This window comes from Staurois parvus, unplaced genomic scaffold (assembly GCF_062004578.1).
Source record: "Staurois parvus isolate SC_StPar_1 unplaced genomic scaffold, SC_StPar_1.0 ptg000025l, whole genome shotgun sequence".
NCBI classification, from domain to species: Eukaryota; Metazoa; Chordata; class Amphibia; order Anura; family Ranidae; genus Staurois; species Staurois parvus.
Window position 1 is genome coordinate 18,748,472 of NW_028317821.1, and position 24,309 is coordinate 18,772,780.

Genomic DNA, 24,309 nt, shown 5'->3' on the forward strand with positions numbered 1-24,309 from the left:
CCAAAACCTGGTTCAATGACCGTGGGATTACTGTGCTTGATTGGCCAGCAAACTCGCCTGACCTGAACTCCATAGAGAGAAAGATGAGAGACATGAGACTGAACAATGCAGACGAGCTGAAGGCCGCTATTGAAGCATCCTGGTCTTCCATAACACCTCAGCAGTGCCACAGGCTGATAGCTTCCATGCCACGCCGCATTGAGGCAGTAATTGCTGCAAAAGGGGCCCAAACCAAGTACTGAGTACATATGCATGGTTATACTTTTCAGAGGTCCGATATTGTTCTATGTACAATCCTTGTTTTATTGATTGCATGTAATATTCAAATTTTCTGAGATTGTGGATTTTGGGGTTTTCATGAGCTGTAAGCCATAATCATCACAATTGTGACAAATCACGGCTTGAACTATCTTGCTTTATATGTAATGAGTCTATCTCATATATTAGTTTCACCTTTTAAGTTGCATTACTGAAATAAATGAACTTTTGCACAATATTCTAATTTTTCGAGTTTCACCTGTAGGTTGTAATCCAGATTATTACAAGGCCAATATAGATTTGTAACATTTGTGGAGTCACAGATTTGGTGACTGAAAAATGTTTAGCACATTATTTTTTGATTTGTTTTTTCATTTTGTTTTAGAATGGCGGATCTGTTCAGACATATAACGATGGCTGCTGCAAGATATGTAAGTGCACTAAGCTGCATTCTATGCTAGTTTCTGCTTTGTTTTGGAGAGCTCTGGTTCATTTAACTCACCTGCTGGGTCATAAAGAAGGGAACCGCATGCACTGGCCGCCCCAATCAAGTTGTCCTTCTTTAACCACTAAAACTCACAGGCCCTGCTTTTTTCATGGCTGACTACTTGGTGAATGATTTAACTTCCTCATCATTCTGGAGTATAACTTTAATGTATCAAAAACAAATATAATAAAAGAGCATTAAATACACATACATTTTATTTGTAAATATGTATGAAAACGTTATGTACTCCAATAATATTGCATCAGCAACTTATTTTCTACAAGTATAGGACAGTCAAATAAGAATAGCCAATACACCTAGACATGTAAAGGGTTGCACATTCCAAATGCCCATGGAGAGCTCCTCAAACACTGACATTTAAAAATTGTAAACCCTCTATAGGCATGAGTGTTTTTATCTTCTGAAAACTTGAATGACTGAAGTACCCCACAGACCTTTTCTGGCTGTAGCACCCATTCTTAGTAATGGATCCAACACCACCACGCCCGGAACAAGAGATTTGAAAACAAGAGCTGAAATGACAGTGCACCTAGCATTTGTGTAAATAAACCCTTAAGGTCCTCCTTTAATACATTTTTTATCATAGCTTAGGAAAAAAGCTGCAAAATACCACATAAGTAATATAACTTACTTGTTTAGATTCCCAAAAAATGATTTGATTTGACACAGCTATAATCTAAAATGTTGTAAAACTAAGGCCTGAGTTACACTAGAATTAGCAATTGGCAGGTTACATCTATTCTGTGGAAGTAAACAAACATATAATATGTTGTAAAATACCTGACATCCTGTTTCTTGATTTTGAATTCTGTTTATGACAAATATAATTTCCCATTCAAGCCAGTTGGTATTAACTTGAACATACAACAGGGTCAAATGTCATCCTGCAAATAGAGAGTCCCGCACACTTAAATGTGAGTTATTATGCAGTTAGAGCCACATATTACAGACTGTTATTGACAATATACTATAGCAGCCAACAAATCAGTGGTGTAGGAAAGCCCTTATCAAACACCAGGAGGTTTATTAAGGCAAATCAGCTGTTTATTTTGCAAGTTAATTGTCCCTTAGATTAGTGCATGTGTTGAAAATTCACTTTGCAAAGAATACCCAATCACATGGAGGGGGAAAAAAAAATTTTTTTTTCTTGCGCATGATTGGATGATGGATGTCAGAAGAGCTTCACCGCATTCACTAAGCTAAGGGAAAATTCCCTTGCAAAGTGAACAGCTTATTTGCCTTTAGTAGATCAACCCCCTTGACTTGAGCAGTCTGACTGTAATTGGTATATGTAGGGTTTAATTCTATAAGAGTGAAGCAAGGATTCAGTGATGTTAAACGTGGTGAGAGCTAAGCAATCTGCTTGACATGAGAATACAAGCAAAATGACAGATACGTAAAATGAATACTGAATCAGCGTCAAAATAGGTATAAGAACTAATTTAATCAGACATTGTAACTATAATGATAATTCAAGCAAATGTTCACCTTTTTTTGCATAGGTGGACATTTTTAAAGTAACCTATTATTTTACTAACAAAATTCTATTTTTATTTTTGTGGTGATTGTTTTATTAGCTTTAATGTCATTATGGACCTACTTCACTTTTATGGAAGTCCACTATTCTGGCAATGTTGTTAAGTGCATAAATAAACGGTGTTTTATATGAAATAGTTGATTTTAGGCTTTTGTACTTAATGTTTGCTCAGGAAGTAATTTGGTTAAACTATCAGTACAAAGAATTAACCCATATAAATCCTAGTCTGAATACCATTCCATTTTATAGTATAAAGCTTTTAGAATGTTGTTCATGTGGACAATTAGGGGTTGATTTACTAAAACTGGAAAGTGCAAAATCTGGTGCAGCTGTGCATGGTAGCCAATTAGCTTCTAACTTCAGCTTTTTCAATTAAGCTTTGACAAAAACAAAACTTGGAAACCTATTGGTTTCTATGCAGAGCTGCACCAGATTTTGCACTCTCCAGCTTTAGTAAATCAACCCCTTTTTTATCCACATTTATAAACAATGTGAATCATATATCACATTTGTCTTTGCTTAGGTGGGTTGATTTACTAAAGTATTGCTACATTGTTACTTAGTTCAGTAAAACTGTATTCACACTCACACAATTAATTGAAAAGAAAATCCCTATTTACTTTTTAATTTCCCAGTGAATGATTGTGTGCTCAAAGTTAAAGTGTATGCAAACCCTATCAATGAACATTTGTTGTATGCTCACTTTTGGTCTGTCAAATATATATTGGAAAGTATTTTGTTAAATATACGATTGATCCTGCCAGAAATCCAGTGAGCTTCTAAGTTCCTGTGTACTCTACAGTCTTATCTCAAAGAGTGTAATGAGCTCTGACCTGTTCACTACTGTGAACTACAAATCATCTCCCCTTTGATAGAAGTTCAAATCAGGAGCAAGCAGCCTAATGTGACAAGACAACCTGCTCCTCCATGAATATAATACATGTATTACATGTAGCACAGTGTGTTAATGTTGTCACACCATTACCAGCAGGTTTGCTATGGAAAAATAGCGGAAAAATCCCTAAAAAAAAAAAAACGAATGCAAAGGAGCTGGTAATCTGCAATATGTTCCATTCCTGTTCTTGGGTTTAGATGCACTTTAACACAGATTCTCTTGGCTAATTGAACATTGTACTACCTTAGTAAATACCACCCCTTTTTTTCCATAGCTAGGCAACAGTAAATTGAATGAATAAATTCGATTATTACTTTAATCTTCAGCAATTGCTGTAGTTCCAAGCTATAAATGCATTGCCAATAAATAAAATGCTGGCAATTACAACTCTAGAAAGGCAAGGTTATACTTCAGAAAAAAAGCTACTTTCAAACCTAAACATGTCTTTGTAACATGCTACTTTAACAGCTTATTCAAATAATAACTAAAAGCATGTGCTTGGTGGGTAGGCCATCACACGTAAGAATGTGGGTTTGCAGCAGCTGTAAGGGTTGTATTGGGCAAGAAACAATAAAGCTTTCATTAAATGCATGCAGAGTGAGTTCATGTATTTAATTCTTACCTTGCCATAAGCACTTTAAAGAAAAATAAATTGTTAACTTTTATTTATTAGCTTGCCTCCAGATGTAAGTCAGGAACTTCTGGTGTGATTTTTTTTGACCTTCCAAAAAAAATTATTGTGAACTTTACTTGAGATACAAAGAAATAAATAACAATAAAATTAACACTTGGCAGTGTAAGAATTAATGAACATGTTATTTGTGTCAAAATGTTTAATTTGTACAAAAATCTTATATCCCTAACAATTCTGCCAGGTTCTGGAATGGGTGTATTACCCTTTACCATTACCCCCGTAGTTCCTACTGCTAAAATAAATTGTGAACCAGGTACTATTATTATTTCATGCATTTTACTGTACGTTACTAACTGTAATGACTGATTTTATAGTGGTACGTGCCTTAAGCTTTGTGCTTTTTGCCTAAGGAAGTACTGTCAAATTTAATACAAAAAGGGTTGCTAACCACAATCACAAACCCAAAATACTATTTTAAGGATGTTTGCTGCAAACATTGACTCACCCCCAAATCAAAAAAACTGAAAACGGTTATGCATGCAGTAACAAACTCTGCATACATTTGTTTTCTACTTAATAATGCATGTTGTTTGATGATCATTTTACAGCACAATTCCCTAATTTAACGTGGTATGGTCAGAATCAAAGAGAATTTACCCGCTACCAAGCTAGTAGTATAATTCTCCAAACATTCCCAAGTGCTCCATGTTGCTAGTAACTGTCAAGTCAAAATGTTCAAAATGTCATACTGTTTCTTTTCACATGAATGCTATGTTATCTTTCAGCAAAATAAAATTGGGTTTTGACTGCCAGAAATTTTACTGCTCCTGGTATATGCTTGTTATAGTCAGGACAGAATCAATGTGAAACTAAAAATCTAAAACAGGGAGTCAGGATGTCATTGCTTTTAATTGGTAGATTCTCTAGACTAGCTTTTCTCAAACTTTTATTGCCAAGGAACATAAAAAAAATAATCTTCAGGTCTAGAGGAACCCCTGCTAAGACCAATTTATTGGGGCGGGGAAGAATGCACTCCTTACAGTGCAATAAATAAATTCTTTACAGAGATGGTCAGAATAACACCCTCATGGGTGGCTAAAATGATCATTGGTTTCATGTTGCTGGCTCTATCAAGCGGCTTTGGCCCTGTAACTGTGCAGGCACCATCAAATAGGAGGCCAGTCAACCACAGCTCAAGGAACCCCTAGTAATCCCTGGAGGAACCCTAGGATTCCATGGAACCCTTGTTGAGAATACCTGCGCTAGACCTTTATAACCTTGGCCATGCCCAGCAGCCAGTATGCAACATGGTTGGTCTACTAAAGGAATAGAGTATGTTTACTTAGATTAGTGAATACAGTGAAGTTGTGTTTATGTCAATCAGCCAATTATTTGTAAGGCAAAATCCTGTTGTGTTTTCTTACCCCTGCATATTATTGGGTTTTCAGAGTGAACATAACTCTTTATTTACTAGATAAATGTATGATACAGTAATAAAGTATAACACAAGCACCCTGTAAAACAAAAGACATATCACTTAGCATTCTGGTGGGTTGTGAGTCAAATCTTCAGTGTTTTGAAGAGCTTGGGGCACCGCAAATATCCAACACATCAGATACTTGGAACTCTTATAAGTGCTGTGGTTCCTGCCAGGTGCGGACTGACCATTTGGAAATTTGGGCACTGCCCGAGGACCCGGGGTCAGTAGGGGGCCCCATGAGATGCCCCGGTACCTTTTTCATAAGCTTTTTTGAGTTTGGGCAAGGACACAGGGGCCCCATGATCCCCTATTGCCCGGGGGCCCCATGAGTTGTCAGTCCGCCCCTGGTTCCTACCACAGGCTGTTATCTCACTATTACTCTTCTTTGTAAGGTGCTTGTCTTTTTTTTTTACTGTAACAACAGAGCAACGTTAAGTGAACCTTCACTTTGCTAAATAAACAGTCTCTTCTGCTTTAGTAAACCATCCACATCATGTCCGAAGCTATATTTGTATCTATTGAATGCAATATATTTTTTTCTTATTTAATTATTGCAGGCATTTAAACAGACATTTGAATTTAAATAATAATCCAGTTTTAAACTCTAAAGTGCTTTTAATGTTTGATACTCCTAACAGATTAATAAATAAGGTGTTTTTTTTCCAAAACATGTCTTGAATTTACGTGAATTAATTATGTGCCTGCCTTCAAAGAAGACCTGTGTGTTCTAAAGCACTACATAAAGATTATAAATCAGAATCTGTTGTTTGTTGGAAGTTAGCTTGTGGCCCTTAGTACTTGTTGTATTCCCTCCTTCATGAATTTCCATGGGGATTTTTGAGGGTAGGTGAGTACCAGTGTGTAACACTGGGTGGAGTGCAGGACAGGATTCATAGAGACCTTGGAGTGACCCGCTAGTGCCAGAGTTATCCTAAAGTGTTAGTTCATCTTTACATAAAACACAAAGTTAACACTGTACAGCCTACTCTCCCCCCTGGTGTATTTTTATTTGGGGATGCTGAGCTGTCAGTACCTACGCAGCCAGTCCAGTGTCCAGAGATTTGAAATTCCCTCTCTTCTCCATCTTCTTTGTGCAGCACTTTTGGGATGGATCAGAGTGTTGCTGATTGGTCATCACTATTACAAATTATTGCTCTGATCTGTCGTAGGAGCGCGGCACAGAGATAAGGGAGAAGTGCAGGGATTTATAAATCCCTGAACTGTTGGACTGGCTGTGTGGGCACTGACAGCTCAGCATTCCCAGAGGTGAGTACATTGGTGATCAGGAAGGGAGTATGCAGTGTGTACGGTGTTGGTTTACGTTTACATTATTTCTGTGAATGTAAATTTGCACTTTAAACATTTTAAAATCTTCAAATCAGTTTATAGGTGTAAATATGATCTACACTAATGTAGTAAGAGAAAGGTTCTGTTATTTTTTCTCATATCATTTATATTGCATCTTTACAGTGTCTATCTATATTTCTCAGACATTCTTTGAATGTACAGTAATTTAAAAAAAAAAAAAATCCAAAAAGTTCAGAGAAGCTAAACTATCAGCAATTACCTACATTTTTATTGCTCTGTTGAGATATAAAGCTATAGAGTGATCTGTAAAACATAAGGAATGCTGCGCTACATTCAAATCAAAATGTGAATGTGGGATCCCAAAATATCAAATCAAAGAGTGTGACAATATTAACAATATGAATCTATAAGTGCTTACTGATAATACCAAAAATCAAATAAATCACTCAAAAGATATAGAAACACAAAAACCTATATCTATAAGTTTGTGCATGAATACACATACATATAATTAAATCACACGTGCTGTGAAGTGAAAAAATAACCATAATATTGGTACACGCAAACTTATATCTCAAAGTCCAAAAAATAAATATTGTAGGTGAACAAAACAGTAAACGGTGCTTCCAAATTATACTGTTAGTGACCACAAGTGAAAAAAACCCGTGCAGGTTTCTGGGTGTATATAGATCTACGAATCCAACCACCTTCTGGATTAGCCTCTCACCTCATCCCTTCGACCCTTGCGGGTCAAAGAGCAGTAGTGGATCCCTCTCACAGATCCTCCAGGCACCAAAGCACTCCAAGACCGCTCTCAGGGTATAATATTCCCACTCAGGCTCTTCTCCAGGAAAAGTTGAAATATCAATCTCTCAGAATGAGACAAAGGAATCCTCCCATAGTGTAGTATATTTATTATACCATAGGAACATGTAACAAATATTGAATAGGAACTCACGTAGCAGCCAGTCCACACTAAAGCCTCATGCTTTCAGATGAGGATATGTCTGTTGGGTGTACAGCTGGATGCACAGGTGTACCAAGATGGCCGCCACGCCGGAAATACGTCACCGCGCTACGCCGACGCGTTACGTCATAATGTCATGTGACTTCATCAGGCCCTGATGAAGTCACATGACATTGTGACGTAACGCGTCGGCGTAGCGCGGTGACGTATTTCCAGCGTGGCGGCCATCTTGGTACACCTGTGCATCCAGCTGTACACCCAACAGACATATCCTCATCTGAAAGCATGAGGCTTTAGTGTGGACTGGCTGCTACGTGAGTTCCTATTCAATATTTGTTACATGTTCCTATGGTATAATAAATATACTACACTATGGGAGGATTCCTTTGTCTCATTCTGAGAGATTGATATTTCAACTTTTCCTGGAGAAGAGCCTGAGTGGGAATATTATACCCTGAGAGCGGTCTTTGAGTGCTTTGGTGCCTGGAGGATCTGTGAGAGGGATCCACTACTGCTCTTTGACCCGCAAGGGTCGAAGGGATGAGGTGAGAGGCTAATCCAGAAGGTGGTTGGATTCGTAGATCTATATACACCCAGAAACCTGCACGGGTTTTTTTCACTTGTGGTCACTAACAGTATAATTTGGAAGCACCGTTTACTGTTTTGTTCACCTACAATATTTATTTTTTGGACTTTGAGATATAAGTTTGCGTGTACCAATATTATGGTTATTTTTTCACTTCACAGCACGTGTGATTTAATTATATGTATGTGTATTCATGCACAAACTTATAGATATAGGTTTTTGTGTTTCTATATCTTTTGAGTGATTTATTTGATTTTTGGTATTATCAGTAAGCACTTATAGATTCATATTGTTAATATTGTCACACTCTTTGATTTGATATTTTGGGATCCCACATTCACATTTTGATTTGAATGTAGCGCAGCATTCCTTATGTTTTACATTCACTTGATCACTGGTATATGATTTAATGCTAGCAGCTCCTTTTGGGATTTATACACTTATTTATTTATTTGGTTTATTATTTTAATACACATTTGGAGCGCAGGAGGGTCACACCACTATAAAGTGATCTACCTTTTATTAGATTTTGCCTCTTTTTACTCTTATATTGTAATCTCCTGAAAAGCTTAAGGCATGCATATAATTAAAAAAGCAAAAAAACAAAAAAAGCCCAATAGCTTAATTAACTTTGCTGTGTGCATCACTACACATGGCATTTTGGTATGTATTGGGCTGAAAACCTGCCCTGTAAACGACCTCTGGGGATATGAACTTTCCACCCACTGTATTAATTAGAGGTGGTTTAAAAAAACAGTGAGTCATCAACTTCTTTCATGGAATTCATGAAGGAGGCATTTAACAAGTATTACATTGTACACGAAAATGTGAACAATCATACGAAGCCTAATCAATATCAACTAAGTACAAACATGACCAATCAAACTGGAAAATAGCTGATCTTTAAACGCATTTGTGAGTTTTGTATATATTCCCAAGAAAGTAAATACTTCATGTACGCTTTCATTTAAATATGTGTTTTTATCAATTATTGCTAAACCTATCCTTCAAATCACATTTTTTAATGATAGTTTTTGCAGTTCTTCTTTAAATGGTATGCTTTTTTAAGTGGTGCAATAAGTAGTCATGTAGACTAGAGGTTTAGAGAACATAATCTAGGATAGAAATGTGAATAAATCAAAGAATGCGCTAAATAAAAGTAAATACAAAAATTATTAGTTTAAAATAATGATATCCGTGATAAAAAAATATTATATAAAAGTCCTTCCACCATCACAAAGTAATTAAACAGTTCTGAAATCTTGTATAAATCAAACACCGTGCAAAAAAAAAAAAATCCACCACCGAATGAAATGGGTACACTCACCAGAGCTCCATGCTGACCATATTATAAATCAACAAAGATAGTGTTTGCTCTGGGAGCGATGATCAGCAGAAGTAATCCAAACTGGGAGCAATATACTGCAAGCAGCCAATCAGCACAACATGGAATAGCCTTAACAGCAGGTAGTCATCACGTCTCCATACCATAGATCATGTTCGGGGAATCAAAAAAGGAAATCATGGTGCAGTACGTTTAAAACCAAAATGTTTAATTAAAACGTCAGAAATGCACTCACAAACAGGGTGTCTAGCCGACACCAGCAATGACAGCCTCAAGAAAGCAGGGACGAACCTCGCTCACTGCAATATCACAGCCGACAGTCTATCACAGTAGACTTATATTTAGCGCACTCTTTGATTTATTCACATTTTTACCTTTTTTTGGTTAGGAGTGCAGCTTTTGTTTTATTTAGTTTATGGCGCTTTTTTTTTTCTATTTCTTATATTATAATCTAGGATAGTAAAGTACAGGATTATCAGACATGATCCAGGATAGTCAGGTACAGGTTCAGTGCACATGCTTTAGGATAGTCCATTACAGGTTAAAGGTGTCAGCTTGTTGAGAAGTACTGTTAGATGTGCTAGCATATTTAGATGGACTTGATTATCAAATTAAACTCCAGTTAACATATTTTAAGCAGTTACATTTTTTTTTCCTTTTGGGATAAAGGTTTTATATAAATTAATAAAAACATACTATTTTAGGCACCTTTGACATTGTTAAATGGCGTGTTTCAACCCTGTTTGTTGAACTAGGATAGTTAAGCACGGGTTAACTGAACATGACTTTGGCTAGTCTTATATAGGTTTATAGAACATAATATTGGATAACCAGGTAATTCTTTTATAGAACACTAGCTAGGATAGTCACAGTACAGGTTTCTGGCACATGAGCTAGGATAACCAGGTAGAGGTTTATAGAACAGCGTCAAGATAGTCAAGTACACATTTATGAACATAAATTAGGATAATCAAGTTCAGGTTTATAAAACATGAACTAGGATAGTCAGGTGCAGGCTTATAAAATATGAACTAGTATTGCCAGAGACAGTCTTACAGAGCATGGATAAGGATATCTAATCTACTTTGTTTTAGTAAGAATATACTCATAACTTATTGGAAATTATCAAACAATTCTACTGAAAGCATATGGTGAAAGATTAGAGTTTTTATCCATAGGCTACACATTTATCCTGAAGCTTTTTCTAAATATATTTCATGATGCTGTGATATTGGTTGCTTTAAATGGAACCTGTGGGGATAAAAATCAGAGAATGCTATTTAAAAATTCAGGTTTTTTGGCTACCATATTTGTCATGGCTTCACCAATGAGTTGCTGAAAGCAACTACTAAAACTGGAGCACTCAGAATCTAGTGCAGCTGTGCATGGTGACCAATCAGCTTCTAACGTCAGCTTGTTCAGTTAAGCTTTGACAAAAAAAAACCCAAATTGGAAACTGATTGGTTTCTATGCAGAGCTGCACCAGATTTTGCACTCCAGTTTTAGTAAACCAAACCGTTTATGTAGGGAAGTCAGGGTCAAGAAGCAAGTCTACAATTGCAGTTCTTACATGTCTGTCTTCACAGGTTCATTTTAAAATAATTAGACTTTGGAGTGTTTGTAGTGATCGTTCAGGATAATTAAGAATAAATTACTTCACAATACAAGCCACTAGAGAGGTCTGGAATGGGTGGTTTAAAGCTCTTTAGCTGCTAAGGATATGTAAATGTTTAATGTCCATAGTCTGGTCACATGTGCACTTTAGGCTGGCCACACTTGTTACTTGGTTTAGTTGATATCAGCCTGATCTAGCAACAAACGTATATATATATATATATATATATATATATATATATATATATATATATATATATATATATATGTAGTCAACAGACACCAGTGTTCATCTGGTTCTGGGCAGAAAAGTTGAATGGAAAGGACTATATACATGCCCAATCACTAGTATTTCCTTGAGAAAACCTGGCACTGGAGGAGTCTGGTTGTTCTTCCTCCCCCCCATTTATAGGCATAAAGATACTGATTAGGTGACCTAAGTGTGTATGTTTGTGTCTAAAATTATGCTTAAGGTTGGATCATGGCTACCTCACCAACAGTCCTGAGGTATGCCTTAATACATCCTCAGTGCAGTTTTTTAACATTTAAAGTTTGTTTTCGAATTTTCAACAGAGGGCATAGTTCACAGTGGCAAGTGTTAAGGGTGCATACAAGCCATTTGAATTACAAAAAGACTCGAAGCAGTAGTAGCCCCGCATATGGACGTTATGCTGGAATATTCTAACCATCATTTAAAAATTAAATTTGTAAATAAGAGAGAAAGAAAAGAACGATTAAACAGAGAGGAAGATGGCTTAAAGAGTAGAGTTTTTTTTTAGCAAATATGTTTATTATTTTATTGTAACAAAAGAAATTTTACTAGTGTAATATTAGCAAACAGTATATTATGTATATACTGCAAAGTGTAATGCATCCTATGCTTTTCAGGCACAAAGGAGGAAAAAATCTGCCAAAAAGTGGCTGTAAGAACCACCATAAGGAAAAGTGACTGCATTAGTCAATACCCTGTAAGTAGACTATTACAATAATGATCTCTGCTATGCCTAAAAATTTTAGTTCTGTTGAAGATGCAAAACATTTTTCACATATTGGAAGACGTGGTTTAGGCCACTGGATCCCTATTCCTTAAAAAAATTCAGTGTAAAAACATTTTATTAGTGTGTAGTGATAGCACAAACCCCTCCCCACATTTGGCTGTGTAGCAGGCACCCTTTTATGCCTTTGCTTCTGTCTCTGCTGCCCGCTCCCCCTGAACCCCACAATGCAGTGTTTGGTGCATGAGTGATTGATCAGCAGACCAACGCATTGTCACACGGGTGGGGGGAAAGGGGTATACCTAGCATAGCAGTAATAGTAATTATTAAACATAGGTTATGTTCTGCATAAGATGGTTGCAGGGGTTGCAGCGCTGAAGGTGGGGATGGTAAGTAAGGGTACTGGAGGATGCCTAGTACACAGTAGAGGGGTTTTTTCTTTACAGAGATTCTTATTAAAAAAGAATAATCTGTAGCCTGTGACTTTACTGTAGTTGAAGAAATATCGCTGGAATTTCCCATGTAATTACAATGCGGAAGCATGGTGTTCATATTGTAGAAAGCTTTGTACTAGGACCCCAAGGCCAGGCACCACTGAGCAAACAGTGCCTTGTTATTGCAAGCAATGCATTGAGACTCAGAAGTAATCCTTCATAATGTGACTCTTCATAGATTACAGATTAAATGGGGAATTGGATTTGAAGCATAGTAGAAACATAGAAACAAGGATTTTTATTCAGACGGGTTGTACAGTATTAAGGTGGCCTCTCTTGCATTTTGTGAAAATTTGACCTTGGTAGCTCTTACAATTCCCGAATTTATGGCAAGAATTGTATTTCTTTTAAAGCAGTATTTAAAATAAGAGAGCAATGAACATTGGTCACCTTGCTCTCAGACTTTTGTATCCCTTAAATTAATATCAGAAAATAGGCCATTTGTTGTTATTCTGCTATAGTCAAGTAAGCAGAGTCAAAAATGTAAGTACCACACAGATATGGACCTTTCAGAAAATGTAAATTAATTTGTATAACTGGGGTACCATGAATTTTGTGCTGGTTACAAATGGGAATGTTACTTTGATTTTAGCAATTGAGCTGGCTTGATCTGAGTAGACTGAATCTAATAAGACACTGTATAACTATGTATAGAACTATTGTGATATATTTTGACATTTTTTTAATTACGGATATGGAACATTTCAATTTTTTCCATATTTTTTATATTTAACAGATCACCGTGGCTTCCTGTGATGGAAAATGTCCATCAGCTACAATCTTTAATGTAAACATTGATAGCCATATACGATTCTGTAAGTGCTGTCGGGAAAATGGTGTACAGAATCTGACAGTGCCACTCTACTGCTCAGGAAATGGGACTGAAGTGATGTACGTCATACAGGAGCCACTGGACTGTTCTTGTCAGTGGAATTAAACATGGATACAGCGTGGCAAGTCCTCTTTACAACTTTGCCCCAAAGCACTCTATGCACTGAAGACACACTTCATATTTACTCAGTGTAACATAATCCTATACTGTTCCAGTTCCAAAGAACTTCACAACTCTTCAGCAAATTCTGGAATGTATCTATTTAAGCTACACATATTCACTTATAGACTGCATATGGTTATACCAATTTCAAATTTTTATAAAAATATTTGAAAAAATGTTGAGCCTTGTTATATTTCCAAATACATTTTAGGGAAAAAATTAACATTTTTCTTGCAAAGGTGGATCAGTTGGTATACTAAATCTTTTCAAGTGTGACATTATTCAGATTTATACTTGACTTGTGGTGCATAATATTGAACTTATACAATGTCTTTACACTATTGATCCCAAATGTGCCATGATTTCTATGTTGTATCAAAAATGAATCTTAATGTGTCATTTAGGTATTTTATATCTCCACATCCATAAGTACACTGCTGTGTCTATGACTAATGAAAAAGCTATAAGCCTTAAAAAATATAAAAAATGTATATAATGTTACACCAAAAATTTGATATATTGTAATAAATGTAAAACTAAAATACAAGATGTCATAGTATCTGATGTATATCATATCACATGTAAACATGTTTTTTGCAACTGTTACTTTAATGGTTCATGTGATGTTTATGAACAAAATAAGTCACTTGCAGTTGAAGTGGTCATGGGTAGGGATGAGCCAGACTACTCTGGGTTTGGTTCAAGCAGGGTTTGGTGAACTTCAAAGAAGTTGGATGCTGAACCCAAATCCCATTTAAATCAAAAAGAGCTGAATCTGTCAAATTAAAAATGCCAATTTTCTGGGTTAACCTTCAAGAGGGTGTCAAAAATAGTATGGAGGTGGACACTGTCTCAGAGAACATGTACCAATGCAATTTTTTTTATTGTATTTGGCCAAACTTTTTAAGAAAAATTATATTTGGCTAGGAGCAGTGATTTATGAATGTTTAAAGTAAAATATAAAAAAATCCTAATTCCTTTAAGTAAGATGCCTGGGGTGCATTAATCTTCCTTGTGAAGCAGCTCCTCTCTGTAATGCAAAGTGTTACAGCAGCAGTGGCATTTACAAAGAAAAAAGTATTTTAAATTGCCAGCAAATTACCTTTTATTGCTGGCTTCCTAAAAAAAGATAGAACACATACCCCTTCAAAGATCTGTTATATATTTTTGGGGACCCTTGGGGGGGTCTGTGTGTTTTTTTTTTCTTTTTCTGGCCATTTGCCAGGATTTAAACTTTACATTTTTGTCTTTCTAAATATCACTTTTGCTGTAGAACATTCTACAGTAAGAATGACCCCCCCCCAACAAAAAATGCATACTATTTTGAGTCTGGTATAAAAGTGTGAGCTCCCCTAGACCCTTAATCTGTGCATGCAGCCCAGCTGGCCAAGAAAGGGAGAAGGAATGAGCCTTTTCCATAACCATAACAGGCCACATGTCCTAAACATGGGGGGAGGTACCTTAAAGGGGGACCCCCTGCAAAACACTTCGTCACCATGGTGATGAGGACAAGGACCTCTTCCCCACAACCCTGGCCTAGTGGTTGTTAAGTTCTGTGGGCAGAGGGCTTATCACTATCTGGAAGCCCCCTTTAACAATACAGGGACACACAGTTAGCAGCTGCTCCATGTGAATCAGAATAGGGGAAACACAACCTGTCTGTTTGCTTGACTGTCACCAATTGATGGGTCTGATGGCTGACAGCTGTTTCCCAAGTGATGTTATTGAGTATGTCTTTTTTTTTTTTTGTTTTACTATTTTCATTTGTTTTGAGAATGAGTAAGGGTACTATCCCAAGATCATTCACATGGGGCGGGATGCAGTGTCTTATTGTTAAAGGGAGCTTCCAGATTCTGATAAGCCCCTTGTCCACAGCCCCCCATGACCACTGGGCCAAGGTTATAGGAAAGAGACCCTTGTACACATGAACATCGTCAAGGTACCCCTCCATGTTGAAGGCATATGGCCTGATATGGTTCAGGAGGGAGGTGCCAGGCTGCATGCTCAAATAAGTATTGTGTGTTTTTTTGTGGGGAACCTCAAGCTTTTTTTAAAATGATCTTTGTGTGTGGTTCTCCCTTAAAATCCATACCAGACCCGAAGGATATGGAATAGAATTTGCAGGGAACCTAGACCTGGTATGAATTAAGCTTATGTAATAAAGCAGATCAAAGAGCAATGATTTTAGGTTGAACAGTTATAGTTCACATTAACTATTTAAGTGAAAAGTGAAATCTGATAGGTATTATTGGTTATTGTGCTAACACCATCTACTATATGCACAAGATGCCAATGGTTCAAACATCACGTAGTACCAATATGATGAGGCTGATTTTCTAAAAGATTTGAGAATGTCTGCGTAATAAATTGTGTGATTATTCACTTTAATTATCCAATCATGAGCAGATGAAATAATTAGACAGAGAGTTTATTTCAGATGATTGGAAAATTGAAATGAATAAACACACATATTAATGTGTAAACTTTCTCAAACCTTCTAGTGAATCAACCAAAATATCCCTGGTCCCAAAGTCACCTCTGGTCAAAGAGATTTTCCAGCATTATGTGCATAATATATCCATTGATAGTAGGCCTTAAAACTGAAGTATGGGCAAAAACATTATTGGAGCATTAGCTAGGAACCAGTGAGGTACCTGTTATATGTGTCCCACTGGTAGCTGCTTCTTTCTTGAAAAATGTTACTTACATGCAGCTTATAATGGTAATGCCAATACTTAAGTTCTGTTTGTGAAGCTGACAGTCAGGGCAGGAACACAGCAACGACAATGTGTAACTCACTGAACAGCCCTCTATTCAAAAATGTCTTGTATTTCTTTCAAAGGATACAAGGGGTTGATTTACTGAAACTGGAGAATGCAAAATCTGTTGCAGCTCTGCATAGAAACCAATCAGCTTCCAGGTTTTTTGTCAAAAATGAATTGAACAAATTGAAGTTAGAAGCTGATCGGCCACCATGCACAGCTGCACCAGATTTTGTACTCTCTAGTTTTAGTAAATCAACCCAATAGTGTTCTGTGACTGCACAAGTGAGATCATGATGTTCATACTCCCTTTGTTCAGTTAAAGGGCATATGATTGTAACATTTTTCAAGAAAAAAGCAGCAGCCACCAGTGTGGCACACATCATTAAAGTTTTTATCCACACTTCAGCTTTAAATGTACAAAAAAATAATTTAAAGTGATACTAAACCCAGGACCCTGCATCCACTATACCTGGTCTCCCACAGTACACAGAACATGGAAATGCAATTATTTTAGTAAATATAAACTGCAAAATACCTTTTCTCATCAGCAGTTAGAGCAGTCTTGTGACTTCAGCAGAGCACTGGTTAAAGCTTGTAGGAGGAGTTTTCTTTCTGCTCTAGGGGGATGTGAAACCTCTGACCCTCTGTCTGGACAGTGCTGATCGGTCCTGTGCTGATCACATGCAGCCTCCCAAGAAAAAAAAAAAAACCTCTCTAGCAATACACACCAAACTGAACATGTGCATGTGACCACGGGCTTAGTCTGTATCCGGTGGTCATTTCAACAAGAGGAGCAGCAGAGAAGAAAGGATCAAACAGCCTTTTTACACAATGCAGAGGATTAACCCCTTAGGTTCCACAGTGAGTATAACAAGCATGCTTTACTAGACTGATTTTACTGCTGTGGGTTTAGTAACACTTTAATGGTTACTTATTTTCTAATATCAATAAGTTGATATATGGTAAATACAAAAGAGAACTCAAAACAGAATCACTGATAAATGTATATAATAACAGTTATTTATTTTTTGACTGTGGGCTACAGCAGCGTCGTTCCCTTCAATACATCTGAGAGTAAGGTCCTCTATTGAAAGGACTGGAGGTGGGAAAAGATTTGCTGGAACTGCAATTTGTGCAATGGATACTATGCTGCCCATTACCTAGAGAAGCAAGATGTTGTCTAAAGCCTAGTACACAGGGTCAGAAAATCGGATGAAAAATACTGCTTTCCAACCGATCATACAATAATACACACAGACACACATCATGCATTAGTACACAACTTTCGTCAAAAATTATTTGAAGAGACGAGCACAAAAATGTTTCTTGTATGATACCTAATCGTACGATTTTTGTTTAACCACATACCGACTGCCCTATAGCAGATATACTGCTACAGGGCGGCAGGGGTGCAAAAAACCACATATATATATATATATATATATATGATTTTGTATTTCCGGGTAGGGGGTGTGTGTGCCCTACTTGCACCGACATACGCGGCCACGGCTGTCAATCACCGGGTCCCAGCCTCTGAATACCCACCGGCGCCCGGTGATTACCGAGCATCTCCGACGGGGAGGAGGACAGCTTTGTATACTAACAATCCTCCTCCCTGTTGGCTCGGGTACACTGATCTGGATGGCTGTGCACAGCCATCCAGAGCAACGTGCTTACAGTGAAGCACCAACACACTGCCCCCCAGTAAAACACTCCCAGCACACAATTAACCCTTTGATCGTCCCTCATGTTAACCCCCTTCTGCCCAGTGCCATTAGTACAGTATCAGTGCTTTTTTTTTAGCACTGATCACTATTTTGGTGTCACTGGGGATGTCAGTGACACCAAGTCAGTTCCCACCAGTGTCAAAATGCCCGCCGCAGTCCCGCCATAAATCGCTGATCGCCACCATTACTAGTAACAAAAAACAAAAAAATCCAGTATATTTACTGCCATTTGTAAACGCTATAACTTTCACGTAAACCAATTATTTTACATGTATTGGGATTTTGAAATTTGATTTTTTTAATTTTTGTACCAGACAAGTTTAAACACTTCCCGTCCGGCCCATGTATATAAACGGCCGGACGTGAGCAGTGCAGGAGCTGGTTGCCATTCATAAAAGACGCCCGATATTTTAGCCTATGCGCGCTCCCTGGGAGCGCACGGCACCGCGATCCGGTGCCCGCTGTGTCCTCCGGGTTCAGTGTTGCATGACCGTGGGTGCAGTGTTGCATGACTATGCAATTGTCAGTTAAAGTAACGCAGCGCCATAAAGCAAAAAATGGGGTAAATCCTTAGGAGGGCAAGTGGTTAATCAGTACAGTTTTCATTCATAAATACAATACAAATACAATACATTACATTACTTTAAAATTTTTATTCTGTCATACAAGAATTTTCGTAACTTTAGTAACCTCTTCACTTTCAATATGAGACAAGCATGCAAAAAAAGAAAGGTTGGCTCTCCTCCCTTGCTCCCCCTGTAGACCTGCAGTGCCTCCTGCTCTCCTCCCAGCTCTGAGGAGTCCTTCCTTCCATTCCTCCAGCCCTCTTCCCTGCTGCAACTTGAACAGCAGCGGCAGGCAAGTGCATACAGAATAGGAGTGTTCCCTGCCATTCCTCCCGATTTCAAACAGCTACAGCGGTGGGAGGAGAAGAGTCCACTCAGGCTGCCAAGTGGTGTGGCCACGGTCTGGACAGGACTGTCACCCGGTCTGTATTCTGACCGTGGTCCACCATTTACTGATGCCTGTATTAGAAGATCTAACCGGTTTTTATTGCAGTCTGTGCCCTCATTCACCCTCTCTATTTGTCCTGTTGACTATTATCATGAAATAAATCTCCCCAATGGGACAAAAATACTGACAGGGGATTTTCTGTTGACTACATTCAGCTAGGTATGATAAAACAAATGAAATAAAGCACAATGGATGAAAAAAAATGGATGATGTCTAGGAGGAAAGAACAAGTTCTCTTTTACCAGATAAGCATTTCAACATTTTTTTCTTAGTATATTGAAATTTGGGGAGCAGAATAGTCACTATGGGAGAGGGGGGTGGGTGGTATTACACGTCTGCTAAAGTTAACAGTTTTAGAGTATAAGGGGCACATTAAAAAAATACCTTTTTGTAAAAACTGATACATGTGTATTGAAAACAATAAACTACATAATTTATCATACAATAAAAAGATTTCTGGAGCGTATGGTTACCCAACTGTTTTGTGATCCCTGTAGGCCACTGACAACTTTCTCTTTCTTAAAAGAACAAGACTTGAAGATCTTTACGTGGTATATTATTCCTTATTTTCTAGCTCTATTATTTTAACAGTAATACAACAAAAGATTTGTATGAACTTTTCTATATTTCCAAAATTTATCAAGGCAAGCATAAGATATAAATATCTGGTGTGGTTTACTATGGCTGATATTTGAAGAAGAGTAAATGTCATCTGAAAAAATATTTTGTTAAGCTTAATTGCTTTTTGGTTTTGCTTTTCAAACTACTTGTATATTGTGACTCCCACTCCCAGCCTGACAGGCGTTTAAGTGAGGCTGCGGCCTGATTGTTGCTATGGAAACCTCCCCTCATTTAACAAAAGGAAAGGACAAGAGTGGTCAGAACCAATTGGAGAGAGAGGAGAAAGCAGGCTGTGAAGAGGAAATTATAATGCAGAAGTGAGGGAAAAACAACATTGAGTTAGGCTAAGGTAAACACGACTGACTTTGTGTAAGTGAAAGCAAGTACCAAGATGGAACTGACGTGCATATGTTGAATAAAGCAGACACTTTTTTATCAGCTCCAGCTTCAATTAGAAACTGCAGCCCTGAATGCTAGACTGGACATCGAGAAGGTGAGTTACTTGCACTGATAACCATTATTTGTACTACTATCTGTGATTTATTTATGTCCACTTTGCTTTTTCCAGCATAAACAGAACTAATCTTGGACAGGAAGGAAATGGCATTAAATGAATGGTTAAAATTTTTTTTTTTTTCAAACAAATACTATTCAGTATTTATTACACAACATAAATTATTTTCACATGCATTTAGCCAGACTAAGCCCATGTTTGGTGAGGCTTTGATCTTTTAGTAAGAATTATGCATGCTTGAAGGGGCAGTCCATTCCAAACTGTAACTTTTGGGCTGATGCTGGTTACTTCAGTGACTTCCCAAGTTCTTATACCTCTATTCTTCTATTTTTAGGCTTCAGCCCTCCGTTATCATAAATGTAAGTTTATTATTATTATACAGGATTTATGTAGCGCCAACAGTTTGCGTAGCACTTTACAAAATGAAGGTAGACATTACAGTTACAATACAATTTGGTACAAGAGGAAACAGAGAGCCCTGCTCGTTACAGCTTACAATCTAGGAATACTCAGAATCTGCCTTTATTTATCCCAAATGTTCTTATTTTCTTATGGAGTTCAATCAGATTTAAACCTGCACAACATTTAAATGTGATTGGCTGCTTTATGGTACTTTAAAAAAGTACTTTAATAAATAAATGTGCCCAATGTTTAGCCTTTATTTTTTCTAAAGATATGAAAACCTTATTATGTGTCTCGGAAAGTGTTATTACTTCCTCTTTTACAAATCCTGCATTTAAAGTGAAACTCCAGTTCAGGGGCGGACTGACAACTCATGGGGCCCCTTGGCAATAGGGGATCATGGGGCCTGTGTCCTTGCCCAAACTCAAAAAAGCCTATGAAAAAGGTACCGGGGGCATCTCATGGGGCCCCCTACTGACCCCGGGCCCTCAGGCAGTGCCCAAGTTTCCAAATGGTCAGTCCGCCCCTGCTCCAGTCTATATCTAACTAAGCTTTAAACTAAGTTCCATCCCCTTCTAACTCCTAACAACCCGGAGAAAGAAGATACATACTGTGTACTTACCTATTCCCAGGGTGCTTCGGGGTGGTCATGTGATCGGCTCCCAGCAGTAGCTTCAAGGGAGAGGAAGGACAGCCGACAACGGATGTTCCATAGTAAGCCTATGTGTGACATCACCGCCCAGGCAATTTCAGCCATTGTCAGTGATCTCTTCTCTCCCCTGAAGTCAGCCACTGGTGAGATCATGTGATCAGACTGGAGGGCCATGAGACATAAGCATCTTCTTTCTACATGGTAGTTAGTATCGGCGTTAAAAGGGGAGTGGGAGCCATTTTAAGCTAAGTTAGATTTAGACTGGAATTCCACTCTAAATTTTAGATATTTTAGAAATAAAGTAATTTTACTTTGTTTTTTGCAAAATATAAACAATTCAATAAATAAACTTACTTTACAACAGCACTTAAAAAGGAACCCCAGCTCAAAATAAATTTTTTTGAGTTTCACATATTGCAAGAAAAGATTAGAGCTGACACAGATAGCATAAAATTATTATTATTATACAGGATTTATATCGCGCCAACAGTTTGCGCAGTGCTTTACAATATAAGGGAGACCTTACAATTACAATACATTTCAGTACAGAAGGAATATGAGGGCCCTGCTCGTGGAGCTTTCATTCTAAAGGAAGGGGGAGGTTATACAAAAGGTGATAGCTGTGGGGGATGATCTGGTGGAGGTGATTCAAGTACAGTTCTTAGGTGGAGGTGGGGTAGTCTTCCTTGAATAAGTGAGTTTTCAAAAATCGCCTAAAGGCAGACAGGGTGGTGGCTGACCTGACATACTGTGGTAGGGAGTTCCAGAGAATGGGAGAGGCTCTGGAAAAGTCCTGGAGGTGATATAAAATATATATCTGTTTTCATAGCAAGAAAATGAAATAACAGAAACAGTAATCTGATCCGTTACATAAATAAATATTCGTCTTTATTTATATAGCAAGTACTTAAAAATAAAATACAAAAAATCTCTCAAATCACTTAGGGTCCATTCCTAGGATATAGCATTTAACCAATAAGGAGATAAAGAATATGTCCTTCTGAATACATTCAGGTTGTCACAAATATGCTAAATGGTAAGAAAATAAAAAAATAGATAATTACATTTCTTTAGCCATCATCTTTTAGCAAGCTGATAATATGAAGCTGACTTGGGTCAAAATATATTTCTTTGGTATGTCACAGAAGCTAATAATGACTTACTATCTGATAAAAGTAATGGCCAATACTCCATGCTCATACTATTGGACTGTTGTGCTTAGCCTTTTTAGCTGTTGTTAAAACAAAACAAAAAACGTTTTTTTATTTGGCTCTAAGACTCTCTTTCTTGGCTCTCCTCCTACCTAAGTGCTCATTCAGTGTCACCTACAACTCTATTTCCTCCTTTTGTATGTAGGGGTCCTTCATTAAAAGAAAAAAAAAATCCACCTTCACAAACTGTTCCTATTGTTACATTCATGTCATATGATATCTCCCAAGCTCTGCTGATAATGTAAACAAAAGTGTGGGATCTTCCAGATGATTTGATTGACCAACAAAGGCCATGGTCAATTTTGGCTAATGTCATTATTCTCACCCCTTTGTTTATCAGACAATAAATTAATGGGTTGGGTGACATCACTGGTTGCTAAGGCAGGTGCAGGTGCCCACTCCTTCCTTGATATATGACAGAGAAAGCTGTCATATATAGTAATAGAAGAACTACTGTTACTATATATGATGTTCATCTCCCGCAGAACAAGCAAAAAGTCCAACGTTTGAAGAAACATCTAAACAGCCAAACTTTGAAGTGGTTGTAAAAGCTGAAGGTTTTTTACCTTCATGCATTCTATTCATGAAGGTAAAAAACCTTCAGTGTGCAGCCCCCCCAGTACTTACCTGAGCTCAATCTCGATCCAGCTTTGGATCAAGAATGGCGGCTCTCCCAGCTCTCTTCCTGCTCATTGACTCAGAGATAGCTGAGCCTTTTATATCACTTTAAGCTCAACTCTATTGAACTTTACTTTCTTCATTAACTCATCCCAACACAGTTATTGCCTTTTTGTATCACTTGACACTGCCTTTAAAATTGAAAGTTCTCACAAGCAGGGCCCTTTTGTCTCGAATTGTATTGTAACTATATTGTCTCACTTTGTATTGTAAAGCACTGTGCAAACTATTATCTTGTATAATAATAATACTAAATAATACTAGTAATAATAATAATGGGACTGTAGAGTATAGATCTAATGACTATGGAATATGACACCAACTGTTTTTAAAAAAAAAATGTTTGCTATACTGTAGCTTTTACTATAAACTATAAATCAATAATCTCTACCATTTTAAAAAATTGCCCCATTTTAAGGTTCTATGCTATATTTACACAGGTGATTAGGCCTGCTGCAAATTACCAGATCAGCAGATTCCTGCTGCGGTCATTTACACCGAGCCAAAACACCCGTGGAAATGTAGCATTATCTACTTTACACAAAATGTTATGTCTTGCTCGATTTTATACTTTATTGTATAAAATGAAACATACAATTATCTGGAAAGCTACAAATACAATGAACCTTGTTTAGCATGATTTGCAGCAGGAAAATAGTTTTTATAAATTTACTGTACATAATACAAATGCTCATTATACTTCACAGTATTGCATTTTATTCTCTGGGATAAATGAAGTCACAAAAAGAATTGGTGCTGTTTCATTTATTGTTGTACAGGGTGGTCAGTATTATTTCCTGAATTACAGGCTTCTGGGATTAATTGCTGTTATGTTTCTGTATCAAACTGTATTTCCATTTACAATGACATGTTTTACTTTTCTTTGCGCATCTGTGTTATTTGGGCTTATTGTTATTTGTGATTATTGTAAAATTTTTGTACAATGGGAATATATAACCTGACATGCCTGGCATACAGTGGTACTAACAGTGTGTGATGCGGGGTTTGCCACTGGTATAATAACTATAGTGCTGTTAATTTCACTAATTCTTTGTTTCCAAGGCCCATAATAACTGAAAATCAGCATTCTTGTATGATTGGGCAGATGTG

The 24,309-nt window shown here is 37.3% G+C and overlaps 2 protein-coding genes across 2 annotated transcripts in view; both read left to right on the forward strand.

Annotated features, from left to right (window-relative positions):
• Window positions 1-14,162, forward strand: part of OTOGL (otogelin like) — a 204,650-nt gene extending 190,488 nt beyond the window's left edge. The window contains exons 55-58 of the mRNA XM_089652693.1: window positions 644-689; window positions 4,074-4,145; window positions 12,021-12,100; window positions 13,358-14,162. Of these exons, the coding sequence (XP_089508819.1) occupies window positions 644-689; window positions 4,074-4,145; window positions 12,021-12,100; window positions 13,358-13,558 (399 nt within the window). The 3' untranslated portion in view covers window positions 13,559-14,162. The remainder of the gene's footprint in view (window positions 1-643; window positions 690-4,073; window positions 4,146-12,020; window positions 12,101-13,357) is intronic.
• Window positions 14,163-20,026: 5,864 nt separating this feature from the next.
• The window catches only part of LOC149471971 (uncharacterized), a 45,246-nt gene continuing 40,963 nt past the window's right edge, over window positions 20,027-24,309 (forward strand). The window contains exon 1 of the mRNA XM_089652694.1: window positions 20,027-20,235. The gene's annotated coding sequence lies outside the window, so the exon portion shown is untranslated. The remainder of the gene's footprint in view (window positions 20,236-24,309) is intronic.